The 23413-nt window shown below is 44.8% G+C and overlaps 1 protein-coding gene across 3 annotated transcripts; it reads left to right on the top strand.

Moving 5' to 3' along the window:
- The first annotated feature begins 9102 nt into the window (after positions 1 to 9102).
- Positions 9103 to 22321, top strand: LOC123021063 (zinc finger protein RFP-like). Of its 3 annotated transcripts, none has more exons than XM_044425460.1 (8): positions 9103 to 9365; positions 10027 to 10479; positions 11674 to 11763; positions 15486 to 15716; positions 16078 to 16100; positions 17144 to 17256; positions 19074 to 19100; positions 21241 to 22321. In XM_044425460.1, the coding sequence occupies exons 1-8, from the start codon at positions 9132 to 9134 to the stop codon at positions 21810 to 21812; spliced, it is 1743 nt and encodes a 580-aa protein (XP_044281395.1). In that variant the 5' UTR covers positions 9103 to 9131; the 3' UTR covers positions 21813 to 22321. The 3 variants fall into 3 exon arrangements, with proteins under 3 accessions (XP_044281395.1, XP_044281396.1, XP_044281397.1); XM_044425462.1 differs by having other exon boundaries at positions 9221 to 9365; positions 10032 to 10479; XM_044425461.1 differs by lacking the exon at positions 11674 to 11763.
- The last annotated feature ends 1092 nt before the right edge of the window (positions 22322 to 23413 follow it).

The raw sequence follows: 23413 nt of genomic DNA, 5'->3' as shown, positions 1-23413 counted from the left end.
GCGCGCAGGGACTCCGCACGAGCAGATGCCGGATGCCGGCATTGGCTCTCCTATGGAAAAGAGGACAGGACTTGGGTACGTCGCCTTCTTTCCCTCCGCCAGCTGAAGAAATCTGCGCACTTGGGGAAACACGGCCGCAAGAAACAAGGGGCCGGGGACCCCCATTTTCAGGACCTCTTGAGCGTTTTTCTTTGAGACTGCCTTCCCGTCCGAGATTCATTGCCAAGCTTGGATCCAGTCCGGCGGGGAGAGGAACTCCCAGGAAAGTGAACTACAAGAGTTTTCAGGGGACGAAAGTTCCCTGGCAGGGCGAGGTTGGGCAGGTCGTGAGCTTGAGCCCCCTCTTCCCCCTCCCGGAGAAGGGAGACAGAGCTGTCAGAGAGCCGGTTGCATCCCAGCAAGCTAAAAGAACAGGAGCAGAGCGGAGCAAATGGGGTATAGGCATGACAATGATGGTCTTCAAATATGCAAATGACCAACTTGGTGCAATCAAGAAACCCGGGAAATTCGGTTGCTTGTAGATTCCCACAGGAAGAGGGGGTTAAATTTTCAAAGATTGCGTAGTAGGCTAGACAAGACAGCAGCAGTCCAGGTTTGCTGTTACACTCGCTTTGCCACTCAGTCCTGGTAAAAGGACTCAGCTCAGAAAAACGCCCTAGGGACGTTCAATGCTGGAAAATTTCTTCTGTTTGAATCCAATGCACCATTGACACATTTCCAGCCCAACAGCCAACAGCAGGCCAAGTCAATCTCTCGTAAAATTACTCAATATATTCATGCAAAGCTGGAGCTACAAACTGTTTGTGTCTAGTGTGATTTGTGCAAATAATTTGATTCAAGTTGCTGTTTGTGTTGTAGCATTTAACATGAGACATATGCAAGCATCCTCTCAGTCTATATGTACATGCTGCACCTTGTATTTTCTGAGAATCAATTTTAAATATTTGCAAAATTCTGGCTTCTTTTTAATTTGCATGAACTGCAGAGCAGATGGTCTGTATTTGCACAAATTGGAAGGAAGGAAATGGCAACCCACTCCAGTATCTTTGCCATGAAAACCCATGGACCGTACCAGAAGGCAAAAATTGCCTTAGCTTTGTTAAAAAAAAAAAAAATACAAATCGCAGGCTGTTTTTAAAATGGAAGTCAACATCTTGTATCAGATTGTGTAGGTGCTGGCACAGAATTGATGGAATGGAAGGAGAAACATGTCTGATACTGCAGCATATGAAGGCAACATTGCCTGGGGAGATAACACAATCAAACTGCTTTACATTTCAATTACACACAAGCAAAAGTCTCTGCATTCCAATATATACCCACATGTTTCAATACACTTGTCTTTTCCAATCATTTAACACTGTATATGCAATTTAAAATCAATTGTTTTAACTTGTATGGGCTTTCTATAAGTCTGCCTTTTCACTTGATTCTTGGAGTAACTTTGGTGATCATTCTGGCTTCCAATTCATTTCCAGCTACATTCATAGTGCTCGTTCTTTTACCTATAAACTCCAAATAGTCCTGGAATATACTGGGACCCGGATATTCAAAGCACTGTCTCCTCACAAACAACTCTTGTCTGCACACTGAGTTCTATGTTGCAAGGGCCTTACTATATATCAGGTTAGGATGTGTGACAGGGCCTTTTCTGTTGTGGCGCCCAGGTTATAGAACTACTTCCCAAGAGAGACATGGCTGTTCCTCTTTAAGATCCAGACAAATTTCTCAGACTCTTTTGTCAGTGAAGTTAATACAGTTTGATGTTCTACTCTTTTTTTCATTTGTTGTTGTTGTTGTTAGTCGCGAAGTCATGTCCAACTGTTGCAACCCCATGGACAACATTCCTCCAGGCCTTCCTGTCCTCCACCATCCCCTGGAGTCCACCTAAGCTCACACCAACTGCTTCAGTGACTCCATCCAGCCACCTCATCCTCTGCCATCCCCTTCTTCTCTTGCCATCTGTTGCTCCCAGCATTAGGCTCTTCTCCAGGGAGTCCTTCCTTCTCATTAGGTGGCCAAAGTATTTGAGTTTCATCTTCAGGATCTGGCCTTCTGAAAAGCAGTCAGGGTTGATCTCCTCAAGGACTGACTGGTTTGATCACCTTGCAGTCCAAGGGACTCACAGGAGTCTTCTCCAGCACCACAATTCAAAGGCCCCATAGCTTTCCTCCCCAGGAGCAAGTGTCTTTTAATTTCTTGGCTGCAGTCCCCGTCTGCGGTGATCTTGGAGCCCAGGAAAACACAATCTGTCACTACCTCTATTTCTTCCCCATCTATTTGCCAGGAAGTGATAGGACCGGATGCCATGATCTTAGTTTTCTTCATGTTGAGTTTCAAGCCAACTTTTGCACTCTCCTCTTTCACCCACATCAAGAGGCTCCTTAGTTCCTCTTCACTTTCTGCCATCAGAGATGTATCATCTGCATATCTGATGTTGTTGATATTTCTCCTGGCAATCTTAATTCCAACTGGTGATTCATCTAGGCCCGCATTTCTCATGATGTGCTCTGCATATAAGCTAAATAGGCAGGGCGGCAGTATACAGCCTTGCCGAACTCCTTTCTCAATTTTGAACCAATCAGTGGTTCCGTTTCCAGTTCTCATTGTTGCTTCTTGACCCGCATATAGGTTTCTCAAGGGACAAATATGATGGTCTTCTACTCCCATCTCTTTAAGAACTTGCCACAATTTGTTGTGATCCACACAATCAAAGGCTTTAGCATAGTCAATGAAGCAGAAGTAGATGTTTTTCTGGAACTCCCTAGCTTTCTCCATGATCCAGCGTATGTTGGTAATTTGATCTCTTTCCTCTGCCTCTTCAAAATCTTGCCTGTACTTCTGGTAGTTCTCGGTCCACATACTGCTGGAGCATGGCTTGTAGGATTTTGAGCATAACTGTGCTTGCATGTGAAATGAGTGCAATGGTATGGTAGTTTGAACATTCTTTGGCATTGCCCTTCTTTGGGACGGGAATATAAACTGACCTTTTCCAATCCTGTGGCCACTGTTGAGTTTTCCAAGTTTGCTGGCATATTGAGTGCAGCACTTTTACTGCATCGTCTTTTAAGATTTTGGATAGCTCAGCTGGAATACTGTCACCTCCACTAGCTTTGTTGTTGCTCAGACTTCCTAAGGCCCATTTGACTTCACATTCCAGGATGTCTGGCTCGAAGTCAGTGACCACCCCATCGTGGTTATCAGGGTTGTTAAGCTCATTCTTGTCTAGTTCTTCTGTGTAATCTTGCCACCTCTTCTTAATCTCTTCTGCCTCTGTTAGGTCCCTGCCATTTTGGTCCTTTATCGTGCCCATCTTTGCATGAAATGTTCCCTTCATATCTCCAATTTTCTTGAAGAGATCTCTGGTCCTCCCTATTCTATTGTTTTCTTCTATTTCTTTGCACTGTTCATTTAAGAAGGCATTCTTATCTCTTCTAGCTGTTCTCTGGAATTCTGCATTCACATGGGTGTATCTTTCTCTTTCTCCCTTGCCTTTCGCTTCCCTTCTTTCCTCAGCTGTTTGTAAAGCATCCTCAGACAGCAGTTTTGCTTTCTTGCATTTCTTTTTCTTAGGGATGGCTTTAGCTGCTATTTCTTGTACAATGTTTCGAACCTCTGTCTATAGTTCTTCAGGCACTCTGTTTATCAGATCTAATTCCTTAAATCACCTCTACTGTATATTCCTCAGGGATATGATTTAGGTCATACCTGAGTGGCCTAGTGCTTTTCCCTACTTTCTTCAATTTAAGTCTAAGTTTTGCAGCAAGAAGCTCATAATCTGAGCCACAGTCAGCTCCTGGTCTAGTTTTTACTGACTGTATAGGGCTTCTCCATCTTTGGCTGCAGAGCACATAGTCAATCTGATTTCTGTGTTGACCGTCTGGTGATGTCCATGTGTAGAGTTGTCTCTTGGGTTGTTGGAAAAGAGTGTTTGCTATGACCATCATATTCTCTTGACAAAATTGTACCAGCCTGTGCCCTGCTTCATTTTGTACTCCAAGGCCAAACTTGCCTGCTATTCCCGTTATCTTTTGGCTTCCTACTTTAGCATTTCAATCTCCCATGATGACAAGGACATCATTTTTTGGTGTTAATGCTAGGAGGTGTTGTAGGCCTTCATGGAACCGGTCAACTTCAGCCTCTTCAGCACCAGTGGTTGGGGCATAGACTTGGACTACTGTGATGTTGAATGGTTTGCCTTGGATTCGAACTGAGATCATTCTGTCATTTTGAAGATTGTATCCCTGTACTGCTGCAGCAATATATACAGGCTTGATGGTATTAATATGCTCCTGTGGTTTGAGTGGGAAGCTCAGCCTACTCTGTGATACAAGGATGTGGTTTATGAATTTGGGGGTGTGCAAATTTAAATATCCCATTAAGTCTGCCCCATGGGCCTCCTTTTCTTGGCCTTGACATGCTGGACTCTTTACCCCCCCTCCCACTGCACATCCCTGTTCTGGAGCCCTTTCTGCACAGCTGTCCATGATCTTGCCTGTGCTGGGACGGCAGGTTGAAGCCCCTGTTGCCGCCCCATCGGCTGATCCTGATCCTAGGGAGGAGTCTTTAACCAAACCTCTTTGGCAACCCCTCCCTGCAAGCCCTAAATCCCTGGAATGGCTCTTTTTCAGAGTGCATGGCTAGGAAATGATGTAGAAAAATACACACACATCCTCCTCCAGTCCCAAACATGGATCTGCTGAAGTGGGGGAGGGGGTGGCGGCTGGGAAGGAAGTCTGTGGCCTGCTGGAAGAGTGGTGTGGATGGATTTTGCAAGTCTCTGTGAGCAAGTGCAGTAACAACTCCCAGCTTGTGTTCTAATCACCCCCACTTCCTGGCATCTGGGATCAGCCCCTCGGGGTTTCCCGGTAGCAATCTCATCCTCAGGTCAAAAGCAGCTGCCCACCCCTGAAATAAGCCATGTGGAGGAGGAAATTACCCGGTCAAATGGACAGGAGTGGGAGATGGAGGAAACAAGCTTAGGTTTAGCAAGATTCCTTACACCAGGCAGGTGGGCAATGGGAGAAAACTCCTTCACAAAATCCAGTTTTTGATTTATTAGGAAATAGGTAGATAAGACTGCTCTTTTTCTATTGATGTTTGTACATCACATCTCACACAATACTTGCTTGGTCTTAACTATGCCAAATTGTCAGGGTCCACAGCCGGAATGTGGGAGGCCAGAGACAAGACAAAAGCGACCGAACTTCAGGCAAGACACAGGCCTTAATGCAAAGGCCAAGTCACAGTCATGGTACAGACCTGAGGTCAGGAAGAAGAAGAATGAATGAGGGCAGAACAAGGACATGGTCAGGAACAAGCCAAGGGTCAGGAAACAGACGGACAAACGGAAGTGCAGGTTCCTTGAACAGGACAAGAGGGCAGGATACACAGGATGGCAGGAACCAGATGCAGCTTGGGTCAGGCAAGATGCAGGCACTGAGCAGGAAGCCCTGCACTGCTGAGGCAACACGGCGAGGCAGGACACATGGGCGAAGCAGGGCATCGGTCCGGCAAGAGGCAGGCACAGCAGCAGAGAGGCAGGCCTGTGTTGCTGAGGCAACATGGCGAGATGCAGGAACAGCCGGGCGGGATGCGGGCACCGCAGCAAACGGGAGGCTTGTGCAGCAGAGGCAACATGGCAAGAAAGGGAAGACACGGGAACAGGACAAGCCAGGCAAGGTGTGGGCACTGCACCGCCGGAGGACCTGTATTGCTGAAGGCAGTTCTGCAGGGAAGAGTCTGCTCTTCCTCCAGGACTCCCAGCTGGCACAAATCAGTAGAATGAGCAATCTTGTAAATGCAGTGGTGGTTCTGGATCTGGCCACCAGAACAGCCCAGATCCTGACACAAATCCCCAAACAGAATATAAAGCCTGGTCTGGAGACAATTTTTTCTATCATTTTTCTTCCTTGTTCATGGGTATGTGTAAACAAAAAGGCTGACTTGAGCAGATTGTTCCCATCATCTTGTGTCTTAATTTAAGGACAACCTTATCCACTGAAGTAAGTGCATGGAAGGAAAACATGGCAAGACAACTTTATTTTAGAGCTACATATATAATTATCCAATCATGTAAAACAATCTATCCAACCAGTGTAGCCTTCCACTGTTGTAAGCGTCAGAGATTTGTTAATTGTAATTGTCTTAGAAAAGAGGCCCTGGAATGATGAGGCCTTTTTTACACCTATGTCACAAGTCATTTTGCTTTTACCAATTTTCACACCTCTTTTCTCCCAGTTTACAGGTGTTACAAGATGTTGGTTTAGATTCCCTTGGCATCTAATCACAGCTGAGCTCTTGACAGAACTGATCCAGTCTTTTCTTCTATTGTCTCCATCTTGAGCTTATGACAGGGAGCTACTCTCTATTTCATCAGACATCTTACACATAAACTTCCATATAGCCTGAAGTGCCTGATCCTGCCTAATCCTGGAAGCTAAGCAGGCACCTGCACTGAGCAATCACTTGGACCTGATGGCCTGCTGGGCCCCTTCCAATGATACAATTTTATGATTCTAGGATAATACCCGAAAACAATGGAGGAAAGACACGCTGTTCCTTAAAAGACCACTCTAAGGATATTCCAGTTTGGAGAAATTACCTCTACAGATGTTGTTGAGAAAATTTAGATAAATCCGTATAGAAAAAGGTTGCTTTTATGTGCCTTTGCATTATAAAATCAAAGTTGCAGAATGCCAAGCCAGGCTTCTGTGAGCTGTTCCTTTAAGAGACTGGAGCTCTCAGCTTGTCTGAGCATTTGCCAAAGGGCGTGAGGCTCCTAAGGAAAGTTAACCCCTGACTATTCTGCTAACAGCAGCAAAAGCTGATAAGGCTGGCAGAGTAGTTTTCTAACAGTATTGCAATCATCCTCATTTGCATGTCAAGACCCTGGGCCTCAGTGACAGTTATACTAATCTCCTGTAATCAACACTATCGTATTAAGTCCCCTCTGCAGCTCTCTCACATTCTTTTGACCGTGTTCCCATTATTTTGTCATCCTCTGCCCTGCTGCTGTGTATGTGACACAGACTCTGTGTATGTCCTAAAAGCTTGTAGTAGGCTGTGTGAACCTCTACCCAAAAGCATGCTGCCGTTAGTTACTGCAGGAACTGGGTTGTCTCACCAATAAAACCGCTGAAATTCACAACAGTTAGGTCTTCCCTGCGAATCCAAGTGTTCATTCCTCCAGACTGGAATTCCAGGACTCTGACGATATACATATGTGGCCTCTTGAAATGTTCCAGCTGCTTAGTAAGTAGAAATGATGGGATAACAACGCATGGACATTGGGGCAAGCTGCTCTAGGCATTTTTTAAAAGTAAGTTTTATTGTTGTTATTTTCTACAAACTAAGGCTACAACATTAATCATCAAAGACATTGGACATACTGGGTCAGCCCCTCACTTTTTTTTTTTAACAGTCCATAACCATATTCAAATCTACGCATAGTCCCGTTTCTCTAGCCAATAATAAAAAGAATTCCAGGTTTGATAGAAATATGTACCCTCTTTCTCCTTCAGAGACAAAGTCAGCCTGTCCATTTCTGCGCAGTCCAAGATCTTTTTCAAGATCAGTTCATCAGTAGGTGGCTCTCACTCCTCCAGTGTTGGGCAAATACAGTCCTTGCCCCAGTAATTACACGTAGAATCAAATACGTTGCTTGTTTATCAAAATCATCAGAAATAATGCCTAATAAAAAAACTTCAGGTTTAAATATTAAAGGTTTTTGTAACATTTCCTCAAGCCATTTATGTATTTTAACCCAGTATTTTTTTGCCTTATCACAAGTCCACCACATATGATTAAAAGTACCAGGTTTATGTTTACATTTCCAAAATCCATTTGACATATTTTGGAACATTTTTGCTAATCTATTTGGCGATAGATAGCATCTATAAAACATTTTATAAAGATTTTCTTTATATGAGGTTGCTAAGGTTACTGCTCTAGGCATTTTCTTGGCACTGTCACGCCCGACTCCTTGGCATGCCACATTATGCTTTCCTAGCCCAGGCTCACGCTATTTCTGCCAATATATACCAGATTTCTTCAGAACTGTTGTCTCGCAGCTTTTTAATATGTTGCTGTTTTCTCCTGATATGAATTCCCATTTATTCTAGGGCCAAGAGAAAAAGGTGCAGATGGGGGCGGAGGAACAGTCAGTGTCCTGTGCAGCTCTGGAGAACAGCAGCAACGCAGAAATCCATCCACGGCTTTCCTGTCGCACTCATCCAGGTTCTCTTAGTCTCTCTGACTTCCAAGTGCCCCTCCCTTTCCTTTGAAAAATAGTTTGCTGTCTTTTCAACCCTGCCTGATGCCTCCTTTGCCTTTCCACTCAAGAAACAACTAGCTGAAATCCATGACAGCAGAAAAGTAAATCCGATGATTGCCACTGGCCTTGCAAGTAAATCCCATTGACTGCAATGGAACCAACTCCTGGGAACATCTGCACGGGAGGGAGCTGTCCTTGCTTGCTTTTGTGGGGAGGGAAAGGGGGTGCTGGTCCCACCAGCTTGAGGGGCTGGAGGACAGGAGCAAGTAGCAGCACCCTTTCCTCTGCTCCAGGAGTTTTGGCCAGGTTCAGAAGGACCTGCTCATTGCATTCGTTTTCCTTTTTGAAGTCTCTTTTCTGCTTTGCACCTTCACGGCCATCACATTTGTATGTGATGTGAATAGGCCTTTTCATGCCCACTGTTTGTCTGCACACGCCCCAGCTGTGAAGAGTGTGCCGTGTACAAACACAGTGGCTCTGTTGCCTCATAAACCAAAGGGACTCCATAAAGCACACGGATGACCCCCACTATCTTCTGGGTATCCTGACAACTTGATTAATTATGGCAAGTTACTCTAAGTCATGCAATGGCTTTCCAAAAAGGTTGAGGCTGGAACGAATTGCTGTGAACATCCAGTGTTCATATGGAAAGTGTTCTTACAAATGCACTCAATCAATATCAGGGAATTAAGAAATTTTGGGGGGGTTGGATTTTAAAGGGGAGTTCCCTAATATTAGCATGTGCCACGTCCCACTCTATGGTTGCTGTGCAAGTGAAGCACCGCCCTTTCCTGGCACGAGTTCAAGAGTTAAGGAAGAATGTTACTTTCTGTGTACAAAGCAGGGAGAGGCAGATATGGCAGCGGGAGGTCTCAGCCAGGGCCCGTGTGAGGAAAAACTTTGCTCTGTTTGTAATGGGTACCGCGCAGACCCCGTGATCCTAGACTGCGGGCACCGATTCTGCCAAGCCTGTCTCGCCAAAGGTTCCTGCCTGCAATGTGGGGAAACAAGTCAGGAATGTAACCTCCAATCAGACCAGGAACTCGCACAGAACATCGGCCAAGAGCAACATGTTGCTGAAGAGTCCAAGGTAGGATATCAGCACAGCAGGAGGGGGATGGAAATTAATTCAGGCATACCTGGACGGACAGAAATCCTATGACTGGAAAGCCATTCACTGGCGCTCGCGCTGCTGGGTGGGTTATTATGTTACAAGGAAAATTGGCAGTGAAGTTAATGCAAGATGAGCTTGAAGAGAAACCACAGACTTTCCGAGCAACTGTGTTTTAACCCTATGTTTCTCTAATAATGTATGGCCAAAATCCAGAGACTAAGCATAGCTATTGGTATGAATGGCACTGTGAGTGACATTTTACCTGCAGTTCAGTCTTTCCCAACACAGAGACCTCTAGACAAGTTCAGCTACAAGTCCCATCACCAGAATTTGCCATGCTGGCTGAGGCTGATGGGAATTGTAGTCCAATGCTTCCGGAAGGCCCCGAGTGGAAGGTGGCTACTTCAGGCAATTCCCATTTGCAGGCCTCTTACAGGTCTCCACAAGCTGTTACATCTTCTAAGCAACAAGCAAACAAGTTAGAGGTGTTGTGTCTTTCCAGCTAATAAGTTCAGTTGTCTAAAAGGAGCCATAGTAAAAAGGGAGAAATCAAAGAGAGAAACGAAATAAAACTGCTGATGGAGTTATTCCTGAAGTTGTCAGTTTGATGCTACATCTAATGTTTTAAATTTACAAGGAAAGCAAGCTGCAAGAGGTGTCATCCACCATGGCTGTAGCCACTGTAATTATGGATCTAATACAAGATATTATCTGTCCTATTTGTCAAGAGCTGCCAACAGATCTTGTGACTTTGGCCTGTGACCACACTTTTTGTCGGTGCTGCATCAATGGTCTTTATGAAACGCATGAAAAACTGTGTGAAGAAATGGGCAAATTAAAATGTCCTGTCTGCAAAGCCAAGATCCAGAAAGGAGATCACCGGCCCAACTGGATGCTGGCAAACATAGTACAAAAAATAAAACGCAACAAGTCAATCCTTGTGACAAGGGCGCTATGCAAGAAGCACAACGAAAACCTCCATCTCTTCTGCAAAGATGATGCAGAATTGTTGTGTGTGTTTTGTGAACATTCCCCTGAACACAAAGGACACTCTGTGCATCTCCAGGAAGAGGCTGCCCAGGAATACAAGGTAGGAAATGATCTAAAGAGGAAAGCCTGTTTCTAGTATGTTGCTTAATTTCTATAAATGGATAAATAAAGGAATAGGGGAGGCCTTTGTGGTTACACAACAAAAACAAAAAAGTCTTCTACTTACACCCTGATCATGTGTCTATAAATGCTGGAGGGCATTTTATTCCCCTTTACCGAAGAGACGCAGGGGCTGTTCCCCGGTCAGCACTGGCACGAACATGGAGCTCTGGATCAGATAACTCTTCAGAGTATGTTGCAGAGCGCTCTCTGCAGAATGACCCCTCATTCATTCCATGCGTGTGTCTGAAATGGTGAAGAACGCAGATCTATGGGCCAAGTCCACCTTCTCCCCCAGGTCCCAAATGGCCTCTTGGGTGCTCCCCAGATGGTTGTGCTCCTTCCTGCAGGTGCCAGTCATTTGATGGTTTCCTAGCTTCTGGCTGCCTCCCATACCTCCTCCTAAAAAATTGAAACGCCCCTTCTAAAGCTCAGTCGCTGGCAGGACATGCACTAAAATAAAAGATGTTTGTCTCTTTGCCTTTGGGCCTGTCCACCACTGGAATGTAGCTCCTGAGAGCTTCTTGAAATGGCATTTAGCCCTCAGACTGAAAGATGTCGTGCACATGGGCAATGGAAGAAAAGAGCAATGGGTGGAGTCTACACAGACAGGATAGCCCCGATGTTCACTGAAGCAAACAAGCTGTCTCTCAGGGCCAAACTAGATGTGACCCTCTTCCTCCTCCCCCACCCACAAAGCTGTTGCCTGCTCTCAGGAGGGGTCTTTGTAAAAAGTACTTTAATTTTACAAGAGACAATGTTGGCCGAAATCTCAAAAGGAAAAAAAAAAGCTCTTCTGGGGAGAGGAGCAGGGCCTGGGGGAGCGGCTGATAGGCCAAATGGGGACCTCCTGCAGGCATCTGATGCTTCAGAGGTTCTCCAGAGCTTTCCCATGCCTGCCTTGAAGGGTTTTTGTAGGGATTTCATGTAGAGAATGCTGGTAAAGCATTCTGAACAGTTGAAAGTAATACTTGCAGAATAAAAATGCCATCTGTTCCCAAAATACCGTATTTTGACAAGAAAGCAATGGGTAGGCGACCATCGCAGTGGTTGCCTAGCTTCCCTGTGCTGAAATGGAAAGATCCATTAGCAAGTTGCTGGTCCTTCACTATCAGATCACACTTGCTTTCAACAGAAAACAATTCAGGACCAGCTGCTACTGCAGAAAGAGAGCGCGAAGGTTATGATTCAAAAACTGGAAGAGCAGAAAACAGTGAAGTGCCTGGTAGGTGAGATTATTTTATAGCTCGCATTTCTGGGGTGAGTGAACTGGTGGTCTCCTCAAACCCTCTGTCATAAGCAGCATGCCTGTGTTTGATGTTGGTGACCAATGTAGGCCCTTTTGTGGAGTTTATGGCTTTTTCAGAGCTAATTGAACATTTGATCTGATTACTTGATGTCTGAAGCATCAAATGTCCAAGAGACTGTGTGGTATAAAGTGCTGGACTGTGATGTGGAAGATCTTGGTTCCAGAGCTGGCCATGAAGATCACTGGTTGACTTGGCCAGCCACTGAGTCTTAGCCTAACCTAATTCACAGGGAGAAGAGTATGTAAAGCTAGCTTGGGCCCTTACAAGAACAAACAGGTGGAATAGAAATTAATCAAATAAAATGACTGGAAGGTAAATAAGAAATTGCCTAAGAGTAATCATGTGAAGCACTGCCCAATTCTGACCGTTCAACAGGTAAAGAGGGAGAATGTAACTGAAAAGTCTGCATCAAGTGGTAACTCGCATGCCTGAACCATTATAGATCGTGGGGCCTCCCAAATGTTCATCTCACCTCAGATTTCCTGTGGAGTCAGTTCACAGATGCAAGATGTCAGACACATGAGAAGTAATCAAGTGACCTTCAAACTCTTAAGAAACCCTAAATGGCTCCTCCTAGGAACATTTTTCTCCTACCCCTTCCCCAAACCTCTGTGACAGAAACCAAAACAATAGCCTTGAGAGTAAAACTGAGAACTAGAACTGTTGGCAGTCACAGAACTACCATCTGTTCCTCTGCCTCTTCCTCATTCCCTAGACATTTTTATTTACAGACAGCTTAGGGGAGGTTACAAAAATGTACAAAAAATTTAAAGCGAATCTAGAAGGCTTTCGAAGGCTCTAAGGCAAATCTGAAGTCTCAGCTTTGAGGTGCCTTAGGTCTGAGGTGGTCAAAATGTCTGAGACAGGCATTCTCACTTGGATTTGTGCCTGGTCCAAAGTGACTGCAGAGTCCTTTCCGGTAAATACAAACAAGATGAGAGAGAAAGAAATGCACATGTCAAGTTTAATACATGACAAATATAAGATGACAAGATATATCACAGTGGAATCTTGGACATTTTTACTCAGAAGTCGTCCTCCAGGAGCCACCCTTAAGGGACGCTAGGAGGATGGCTACCTGGGTAGGGCCTTCTCAGCTGTGGCACCACATCCATGGAACCAGCTTCCCAGAGATGTCCACTGAGTGCATTCCTTATATACATTCTGGTGCCAAGTTAAGGTGTTTCTATTTGCAGAGCATATTAATTATTGACTGTTTTAGGTTTGATTTTTTTTAAAAAATCTGACTGGCATTTTATTTAGTAAAATTGCTATTTTAATTGTGATCTTTTAAGGTTTATCCAATCCGTTATGTTAAAGTATGCTATAACTCGTTGCCCCTGCTGTGTTGGGGATGTTGTATTGTTTATTGTTATTGATCTTTTGTTTATTTATGTAGTTTTTATGTTTTGTTCTGATTTTATTAGGCAAACTGTCCAGAGAACCATGATGCTCTTGCAACAGTACACAAAAGTGTTAAAGAAATAACAAAAGAATAAAATAAATAGAAGTAGGGCCAACTGAGGTCAATGGGTTTTACTCCCAGATCAGTATGTATATAAGATAGTAACCTAAGGAAGCAATTCTATGCAAGTTTAGATAGAAAAAGCTGTAGGGACATAGGCTTATGATCTTGCTTTGAAGTAGATCGCAGGAAATCAATGGTCATGTTCTTCTTTCTTCTGCTTTGTTAATTTCCTCCTGTCTAATACAATCTCTAGCATTTATCAATTAATGTGTTCATTGTATTCTGAATCCTAAAAGGAACTGCTGCCTCTTGGCAGTAACAATATTTAAAAATATATTTATTTAGATAGCACTTTATTTGAAAGTGCTGTGCATAAAATACAATAAAGCCACCATTTAAAATACAACATAACCACAATAGTTATAATTAATGTATAACAAAACTACATAAATACATCTAATTACAGTTTTAACTAAGATATAACACTAACGCTTACATAAAACCCATATAAACCATCAGAGTACTTTACATCAAATAGAGAACTAATTAGACAACTAATCCCACAGCAGTTTCCAGACCCTTCTTAAAATCTTCCAAACCACAGTGGTAGTGGGGGGGAATTCAACAGCTGAGGGGCAAGGTCCTAGAATGCACGGTAACAGGACGCTGCAAACAGTGAGGTAGAAGGGGTCAGGAGAGCTTGACCTGGTGGGCTGACCCAAAATATACTAGGAAAAAAGGGAGGAAATGTAAGATGGATAATGCTGTAAGGCCAAGTGCAAACTCTTTTAATGGGTTCTGGCTGACAATGAAAGCCAACAAAAGGCCCTGCAAGGGCAGGTCATTTGGGCAAAATGAGGAAGGTTGAGAATAGTCCCAATACCACCAGAATCAAAGGACAAAAGGAGGAGAAAGATTCTTAGGAGACTGTTACAATAGCATGAAACAACCATATCTCCGACCAGAATATCTGCCCTCACCTGAAACAAGAACCTGCAGGTCTGGTGGATATTCATTAGCTGGAAAATACAAATTGTTGTGCTGTCAATAAAGGAGCACAGCAGAAGATGTTCATGTTCTTGGACTCCCAAGTCCCAGGCATCTGGGTTGCCACTCTGAAGTCAGCACTCTTGGAGAGGACATTTCCAGAAGACTTTAGAGCCCAAACAGGCTAATATGGGAGAAGGTGGTCTTTTCAGTAGCCTGGTCCCAATCCATAAGCAGCACTTTGAATTCTGTCCAGAAACAGACCGGTAGCTGCTGATGCTGTGGTAGCAAGGGAGTTGCTACCTGCAGCATTATGGACCAGATGGAGTTTCTGAATAGTCTTCAAAGGCAGCTCCATGTAGAGGGCATTACAGCTGTGCAAATAGGATGTATCTAAGGCATATATAACCATACCCAGATGAGTTTGTTTATTTTTCAAATACCTTTCTGTGCCGCCACATTAGCCCATAGGGCCCTCTGGGCAGTTTACAATGGCAACAGACAATTTAAAATAGATAAAAACAATTTTAAAAGATTATAACAAAAACCAATACAATAATGGGTTTTGCAATAACACTCTATAAAATAACTCAAGCACCGAGGACAGTTTACTCTAGGAATGGGCACCATTTGTATACTAATCTCAACTGTGCAAACACATTCCCGACCATTTCCCCAACCTGGCACCCTCCGTATGTTTTAGACTACAACTCCCAGCATTTCTGAACATTGTCTGTGATGGTCTGAGCTGGTGGGATTCAAAATCCAAAACATCTGGAGGGTATCAGATGAGGGAAGCCTGCAATTGAATCTGAGTTATGGGACTGAGAAACCTTGGCCATCCAGGTTCAGTGCCAAGTCTAAGAATACACCCAAATGTCTATGCCAGTAACAGAAGAACCTCCTGATGTGCTGGACATGGCCAGCAATTGTAGGAGCTGTAGTGCAAAACATCTGATTAATATAATTAAAATAGGTTACTGTCTGTTGCAGAGATAACTGTGCTGACTGAAGTCCAGAATACTTTCTGTACTCAAAGAGTAAGGGAAAGATCCCAACTGAAAAAGGCCTCTTCTCATAATCCGCAAGACATACATCGATGCAGATACAAGCCAACCATTGCTTTCCCTTAAATGACCACCATGTTTGAACTCTGACCCTTCTCCTATTATTTTCTCACAGATACAGTTAGGAGTAGAGAAACAAAAGGTCAAGTCTATTTTTGAGCAAATGCACGATTTTCTTAATGAAAAGGAGGGCCATTGCCTGACCGAGCTGTGTGATCTAGAGAAAGAAATGGAGATGGAACAAGAAGAAAGTGTCACCCAGCTATCCAGGGAGATCGCCAAACTCAATGACCTGATCTCAGAGATGGAAGCAAAGTTGGGGCAGCCCCCAGATGAATTCCTCCAGGTGAGATGTAAGACAAAGGCACGTCCTAGAACCAAGAACATGAAAACGGACATGAAATGACTATTGGTTTTCCCAACAGATAGCTGAGGCTCCTTCCCTCACTGCTTATTTAGGAATAAGCTGAACCATTAACAAAAGGAAGTATAAACGGAAAGTGGCCAGAACTCTTTACAAGCCAATCTGTCAGGATTTTAATTCAAGCCCAGATTCAAGGAATCTAGGGAGACCCAAAGCTCTTCTTTGTGACAGAGAAAATATTCATTAGCTTCTCCATTTCTCCCTGACAAGAAGGGACAAATGAATGCCCAGTGTATGTTCTGTCCCTGTAGCTGAGACTGACTTGTCTTGTTCTCTCTTTCAGGACATTAAAAGCACCTTGAGTAGGTACGTGGCTCTATCTCACTCCTCTTTTTCTCTTCTCCTTTCCATCAGTCCCACTACAGAAAAAAGCCATTCAATTTAAAACAACATGTTTCTACCAGGTAGAATCACAACTTTTGTTAAAGTTCCTCTATCTTGAAAGTGTATGACAAACCTTGAAATTAGATTTCCCATGCCATGTGGGAACAAGGCCCTTCTTAGGATCTGACATCTTGCAAATTCTAGGGAGGGAATGCAACTCTACTGGTTAGGCCAGATCTCCCCAACCTGGCACCCTCTGTATGTTTTAGATTATAACTCCCAGCATTCCTGACCACTGTCTGTGATGGTCTGGGCTGGTGGGATTCCAAGTCCAAACCATCTGGAGGGTATCAGATGAGGGAAGCCTGTAAGTGCATCTGAGTTATGGGGGATTATATTATTTATTTGCAAAGTTTGTAAAGCAGCAGAAAGCCGCTTCATACTACACTGCAGCACTGTTGCCTTTCCCTCAGCATTACATACCCCAACTAAAAGGAGCCCTTCAGGGTCTCAGGCAGAGGCCTTTCCCGGTTTGCCAAAGGTCATATTAGCCAAAGAAGCCATTGCTTCGACTTATCTAGATTCTGATTTCTCCTTTCAGGGTAAAAACCCTCACAAAGCAGGTTGCACTCTCTCTGAAATACAAGATCAAGCCATATACAACCATACTCGTGTAAAGTATACTTTTGACATGGAATGCACAAATCCTCTTCACAGCTTTTCTACTTACACCTAATTCCATAAAGAGGGTCAAGTATCACTGAAGCCCTTTTTAAGAAGGAGAGTCTGATTCTTCTTAAAGAACATTAGAACTCTTTCTCACAAGCAAAACCTATTTTACTTGACTAGAATAAAAAGTTCTTAGGAGAAAGGCTTTCCAGTCTTAAAATACCTTGCTAGGGCATCTATCTGTGAATGTACCTACTTGGGAATAAATATTTAGCCTGACAGATGAAAGTACAATTTATGGGATTGGGGGAAATGTTCTTTTCACGTTATTTAAAGTTAATCACCTTCCCTTCCAGGAGTGGAAGGAAACCGGAGCATGTAGAGGATGTTTTTCCCAAGCTGGAGGAGAGACTCTGTATTTACTCTCAGAAAACATCTGCTGTGAAAGAGATTATGGAAGAATGTAAAGGTATGAGGAGAGACAAAATTATGGGACGAGGTTCATTTTGGGGCTTATTTTGAGAGAATCTGCCCTTTGTTCTAGAATAATGGACTCTACATGCCAGGTTGCTTCCCAGCCCCTGAAACATTGAGCTCCACAGTCTCTGCTTGCTGGTTAATCTTTAAAGGAAAAAGAAAGCCGTGCCAAAGGGGAACGCCTTCCTTCTGTATAAATGGGATGGACATGACTCCTCCCTCCCTGCCTCTCTCCCCTCCGTGGGCCAGTCTCTTCAGCAGCTTGTGTCTGCTGAATGCAAAACAAGTATGTCTTACAAAGAGGGCAATGAGTATTTTAAAATTAGCATTAAACCCAATGTATTTCAGAATGAGCAGCTGCTTTGTCGGGACCAGCTTTAAAAAGCCGAGCCAGTTTCCAAGATAGGGGCTATCTCATTTTGGCCAGAGCAGCAAGGCCGGGTTCTCAATGGCCAGCGTGTGTTGAGAAAGGTTATCTTATTTTATCAGCCACTCTAGCCACCCACAGCTTGTTGTAGAGCTTGGGTGTCCTGTGGTGCCCTCTGAACCTGGACATGACTCAGTGGGGGTCAAGCCCAACTACAATTGATCTGCTTGGCTGGAGGGGCAAAACAGCTTTCGGTTCCTGCAGGCAGCTAGCAGGTGGCCACCATGGCCAGCTGTCCCAAAACTGCCCCAGAAGCACTTATGGAGAGCTGGCAGAGGCTTCCCCCTACCCTGTTCCCTGCTGCTGCAAGCTACACTGAGCTGGTCACAGCTTACTGCATTTGTGAAACCTTTAGGGAGAGGGGAGATGATGAAATTCAGAGGCCAAGCCTGTAGGGTTCCACAAGAGAACCCTCCACCCACCCACCGACACAAAGTATTTGGAGGGTGAGCCCCCCCTGCTTTTAAAAGGAAGGAGGTTGTGTTGATTATGTATGCAAGTAGTTGTGCTCACTTTTTATCATCTAACCTGCCCAATCTGCTCAAATTGAGCTGGGCAGGTTAGCTGAAGGCACTCCCTCAGGTAGATACTCTCCCAAATCCAAGAGCTGCCCATCCTGTGCAGTGCCCGGTCCTATTCCAGACCTGCCAGCTCCTTGCAAAGCCTTGGGAGATCTCAGGTTGCAGAAAATGCATCATTCCTCCCCTTTCCCTGTGTGATCCCTGGTTTCTTCGGAAGAGAGCAGGCATATGTACTGCCCCTCAGTTTTGCAATTGTCCCCCTGCTGCCTTGGGAAAAGCTTCAAAATTGGACCAGATTCCCACTGACAAGAGGGAGGGCTCAGTTTGACATGCCTCCAAGTCCTAACAGTGGGAATCTCCCATTTTAGCAGATCCCCGAGAAATAGCCATAGGAAGACCAAGTGCAAGGAAGGGAAGGAAAATGCACCTGATCACTGGTTGGATGTACAGTATTTTGCATAGGGTGACTTATAAGCCACACTGCAAAACTGGCTCCATGATGTGGGTCATCAGGCTGTCTGACCTACCCAGAAAGAGAGAGTGGGGCATTAAATGGGATTCCTGCATTAGGCAGAGGATTGGACTTGATGGCTTAAAAGGCCCCTTTCACCTCTGGTCCTGTAATTCTTCTCCTCTGCTCTGTGCATTCCAGATGCTGCTTGCATTTGCTGCAATAGCCTTTTCCTTCACCATGAAGCATCTTTTGTGGCTGAAATTAGCTTTCTTTTCTCTTCACTCACCTCACACCCACAAGCCACCCCCTGAATGCATATGTATAAGTAATGTTTTTGACAGGAAATCACACACTGGTGTGTATATAATGCTCAGATTTAAACCTGTCACCCTTTCTTCCATTTGCAGAATCTCTGGAACGAGAACTGAGCAAAGGTAACTATTTCCAGGAAAACAAAATAAATGAGAAGTCTTTAATGGAGAATGAAAACACAGCAGGAGTCCACCATTCACATACTTAATCGCAGAAGCTACAAGTAACCTTATCTACATTCTGAAACATGAATAACTTCTCTTCCCTCCCCTCTTATATAAAGTTTGAACAGTTCTGAGGCTAACCAGAGTAGAGCGGACAGTAGGGATTAGGGTGAGTGAGGAACTGCCAGGTGGATGAAAGTTGCTATAAATAGGGCAATATAAGGCAACCTGGAGCTTTATGGATGTTTTGGCCAAAAGTCCTATAGGTCTCAACCCTTGGCCACAATGGCTGATGCAAACTATAGCCCAAAACTTCCAAGGGGCACCAGGTTGCTAAGAGTATGAGCTGAACATTGGAACTGTCTGGCACTTAACAATAATTACAAGGATTGAACTGAGCTGAGTTTGTTCTCTTTCTCTCCCACACACACACTTCAACAATAAGTTCAAATACTACACTACTCTACAGATTTGACACAGGAACTACCAACACATTCATGGCACTAGGTTCAACCTATAGAGCCTTACATGGCTTGGGACTACAATACTGATGATGCTCTCCTCTCCACCTGCATCTACTCAGGCATGACGGTCAACATCTGAGGCCTTTCTCCAGGTGCCATCTCCAGAGGAGGCCAGGCGGGTGGGCATAAGGAAGAGAGCCTTCTCAGGGGCAGTCCCTGCCCCCCATTCATGGAATTATGTCCCCGCTGAGATCTGCCGGGCACCAACTCTGTAATCTTTTTGGTACCAGGTTTATGATGTTCTCCTCTCCCAGGTTCTTAATGAAACTTAATGGCATGTAATTAAGCCTTAACGGTACTTAGGGCTATTTAACAGCATGATGGGGGATGTATCAGCTGCATTAACAGGTCTAGGTATACTAAAATTGTTTTAGATGTTAAATTGTTTTTCAAATTTTGTATATTTGTTTCTGTGTTGTTTTTTGTTCTACTGATATTTTTAAGTTCTTGTAAACCACTATTTCTGTCTTGTGAACTTTGCCTAATGAGCAGTACAGAAATGAAATAAATGCGCAATGAGAAACAATTTGGACATTGTAAAGTGATACATGAATGTGTGTTGTTTCCAAGAGAAGCTGCAGTATGTGGACTTGTCCTTGGTTTGGTTCCTGACTACTACATGGAGTTTTTGTCATCTGGTCCTATGATTCTAGAATTAACTGTCGCTTATGCTTTACAGGGCTTTAAAAGATCCCCATAACTAGTGGGCCCTCCCGTGCCTTTATCCAGCCTGCGTTGCCTGTCTACTACTGCTTTAGGAAGTAATTTTTCCCTTCTTTGGAGAGGGCTTCCCTCTTTTTTCCCTCTTTGAGTTTTGCTACTCGTTCACTCACAGCTGAGAATGATGCTCCTCTTGTATGCTTCCCGGCACATCTGTTAAGGCAACCTCAGCCTGCCTCGTTCTAGGAATTTTGCAGTGGGTGGGGCTGAAAAAGATGAGTCTTCCACTCATATCCTTCCTGTGTTTTCCCAGAGCTGCTTTGTCTTTCCTCTGACTGCAGATAAAGAAAAAGCTGCTGCACAATATCCTCTCACTGATAGTGCTAGCAGGCATCTTTCTGGGAGCACTTCTGCATCATCTGCACTGAGCTGGACTGGGAGAGGCCCGTTACCCTCATGTCCAACTTCTGGTGCTCCTGTAGTAGAGGTGGGAGACCACATGGTCAGGGCCCAAATCTGGCCCTCCTGTGGTCCCAGTCGGGTCTCTGGGGATCACCAGACAGACACAATCCTTCCTTTAGTCCTACCACCATTTCCCCCATTCACCTACAGTTCCTACTCCGGTGAAGCCTCACCCCACACCCTGCTACTAACGGCTTCTAAAGCTTTGTTAGATAGTAAGAGCTTTAAGCTACAACATGGCAGTATTTTGGTTTTTTGGTCCTATCCTCTCCTGGAATGTAGCCAGCAAGAGACTGATTTTGGCCCTTGGGTTGAAAAAATTGATGCACTTCTGCCTTAAAGCAGACTAGCTGGCTGCCTTGAGAAAAGAGGATGCAGGACTAGATGCTCTAACACAGTTCTTCTCGTGTTCATCCAGCCTCCCCTTTTCTCTCTCTCTCTCTGCCATGCAGTGAGTGTGACTTTGGATCCTGAGACGGCATACCAATACCTAGTTGTCTCTGAGGACCTGAAGAGTGTGAGATATGGAGAGAGGAAACTGGACCTGCTCAGGAGCCGTGAGAGATTCTACCTGGATCCTTGTGTACTCGGCCGCGAGAGATTCATGGCAGGCAGACACTGGTGGGAGGTGGAGGTGAGGGTGGAGGTACAAGAGGAAGAAGAGACGGAGTGGGCCGTAGGGGTTGTACGAGAGTCTTTCAAGCAAACCAGTTGGAACAGTCTTACTCCTCCCACTGCAGGGGTCTGGGCTGTGGGAAAGGAGAGGAAGTCTGCCTATGGCTCCTTGGATGAATCATTTCCACCATGTTTCCTTTGGGCTTTTACTTCCCCAGAGTGGACCTGTTTGGCCAGGAATCTTCTGCCCAGGAAGATCCAAGTGTCCCTGGACTATGAAAAGGGCTACGTGGAGTTTTTTGATACTGACGGTGACAACCCAATCTTCTGTTTCTCTTCAGCTTCTTTTTCCGGAGAGGGGATTAGGCCTTATTTCTATGTGGGTTACGGTGTTTGCCTGAAGTGCTAACTTTGGAGAAATCCACCCTTCAGGTGGGGTGGGGTTAACTGTGAAAAGGCCGTTTTGCTTCTTGGACTCCATCTTGGGGCGGTTTGTTTGAGCAAGCTGAGGAGACTGGCCGCCATCTGATCGGATTGGTGCTGGGCAGTTCTGCCCTCAAGACCAGCTGAGTGGCCGCAAGTAAGTCTCAGCTCGGAGGACTGTGGGAACATATCCTCTGCCAAGGATAGCAAGAGGGTGGGCTCACTAAAGGAAACCTGCCCAGCTACCATGCAGGGATGCTACAAGCCTCCCCAAGGGATTTGCCTGTTGTCTCAGCCATGCAAGAAAGAACTGGCAGGATGTTTCCCCAAGGAGGGCCTGGGCGCCATGCTGAGCAGCCAGGGCTAGTTTTCATCATTTTTTGTGCTAAAGGAGCCTGTATAAGCCAGTTTGTATTCCTTGCCTAACTCCCTTTCCCCCTTCCCTCTTTTAATATTTTCACTCTTTTTAATAAATGTCTTATGTACCCCAATTGAGCATGTTTCTCCTGATCTGAATCCATGCTAATTTCAGTACCTCAGACCTAATCAGGTTTCAGGTGGGGAAAAATTAAAGCGGTGCCACGGCTTGCACCTTGTGCCGAGAGATCCATAAGGTACTGCAGCGGATGATTAAGGTGTGGTATTGGGGCAGCCTACTGGTATGGTTTGCCTGGTTTTCCTTGCAGAACTGTTGGGAGGACCTGCCATTCCCTTCTCTGCACCAAATTTTGAGGAGATTCCCCAGCAGCACTAACACTGTCTCCTTAACGGGGTTAGAAACTTTTTCAGCCTGAGTGCCAAATTCCATTTTGGAAAAGTTCTCAGGAAAATCACATTCCAGTGGTAAGGTGAAGGCAACGGTTTCCCCTTGACATTACGTCCAGTCATGCCTGACTCTAGGGGGCGGCGCTCATCTCCATTTCCTAGCCGAGGGAGCCAGCGTTTGTCCGCAGTCTCCGTGGTCATGTGGCCGGCATGACTAAACACGGAAGTGCACGGAATGCTGTTACCTGCCCACCAAAATGGTACCTTTTTATCTACTTGCATTTGCATACTTTTGAACTGCAAGGTTGGCAGGAGCAGGGACAGAGCAACGGGAACTCACTCCATTGTGCAGATTCAACCCAGCGAGCTTTCGATCAACCAGCCCAGCAGCACAGCGGTTTAAACCACTGCACCACCTGCAGTCCCTTTATTCAAGTGGTAGGTGGGGCCAAAAGCAAAAGGAGTGGAGTGAAAAATATCAGCATATTTTAGCTTAGAGCTCTTGCTGTTCCCTGTGAACAGGAGTGAGGAAGAAATTTGTTCAGTTCACCTTTCATCTAATTTTGCACTTTCAACCTATATGCACACTAAACTCTTTTCACATCTCAAATGCACTTCCTTAAATTTTGCAGTGGATCTAGCTTGTCAAATTCAAGCAAAAATCTGTATATTAGGTGACAGTGTACACAAAGATGTGTACAGTAGTCCCCCGAAATTTTGGGGGTTACGTTCCTAAAACACCTGCAAATTGTGAAAAGCCGCTAATTTGGTGCTGGCGATGGGCGCCAGCTGCCAAGGCGGTGCAGGTGGGAGGCGTGGGCA

This window comes from Varanus komodoensis, unplaced genomic scaffold (assembly GCF_004798865.1).
Source record: "Varanus komodoensis strain SLA01 unplaced genomic scaffold, ASM479886v1 scaffold155, whole genome shotgun sequence".
In the NCBI taxonomy this organism is placed as follows: domain Eukaryota; kingdom Metazoa; phylum Chordata; class Lepidosauria; order Squamata; family Varanidae; genus Varanus; species Varanus komodoensis.
This window is presented reverse-complemented; position numbering and strand designations above follow the sequence as displayed.

What these genes read in the sequence shown, in the direction of transcription:
- LOC123021063 (XM_044425460.1), top strand. Translation starts at nt 9,132, where the DNA reads ATGGCAGCGGGAGGTCTCAGCCAGGGCCCGTGTGAGGAAAAACTTTGC. An exon ending in AGAAAACAGTGAAGTGCCTG is followed by an intron (nt 11,764 to 15,485) that starts GTAGGTGAGATT and finishes ATTTTCTCACAG; the next exon opens with ATACAGTTAGGAGTAGAGAA. An exon ending in GGAACGAGAACTGAGCAAAG is followed by an intron (nt 19,101 to 21,240) that starts GTAACTATTTCC and finishes TCTGCCATGCAG; the next exon opens with TGAGTGTGACTTTGGATCCT.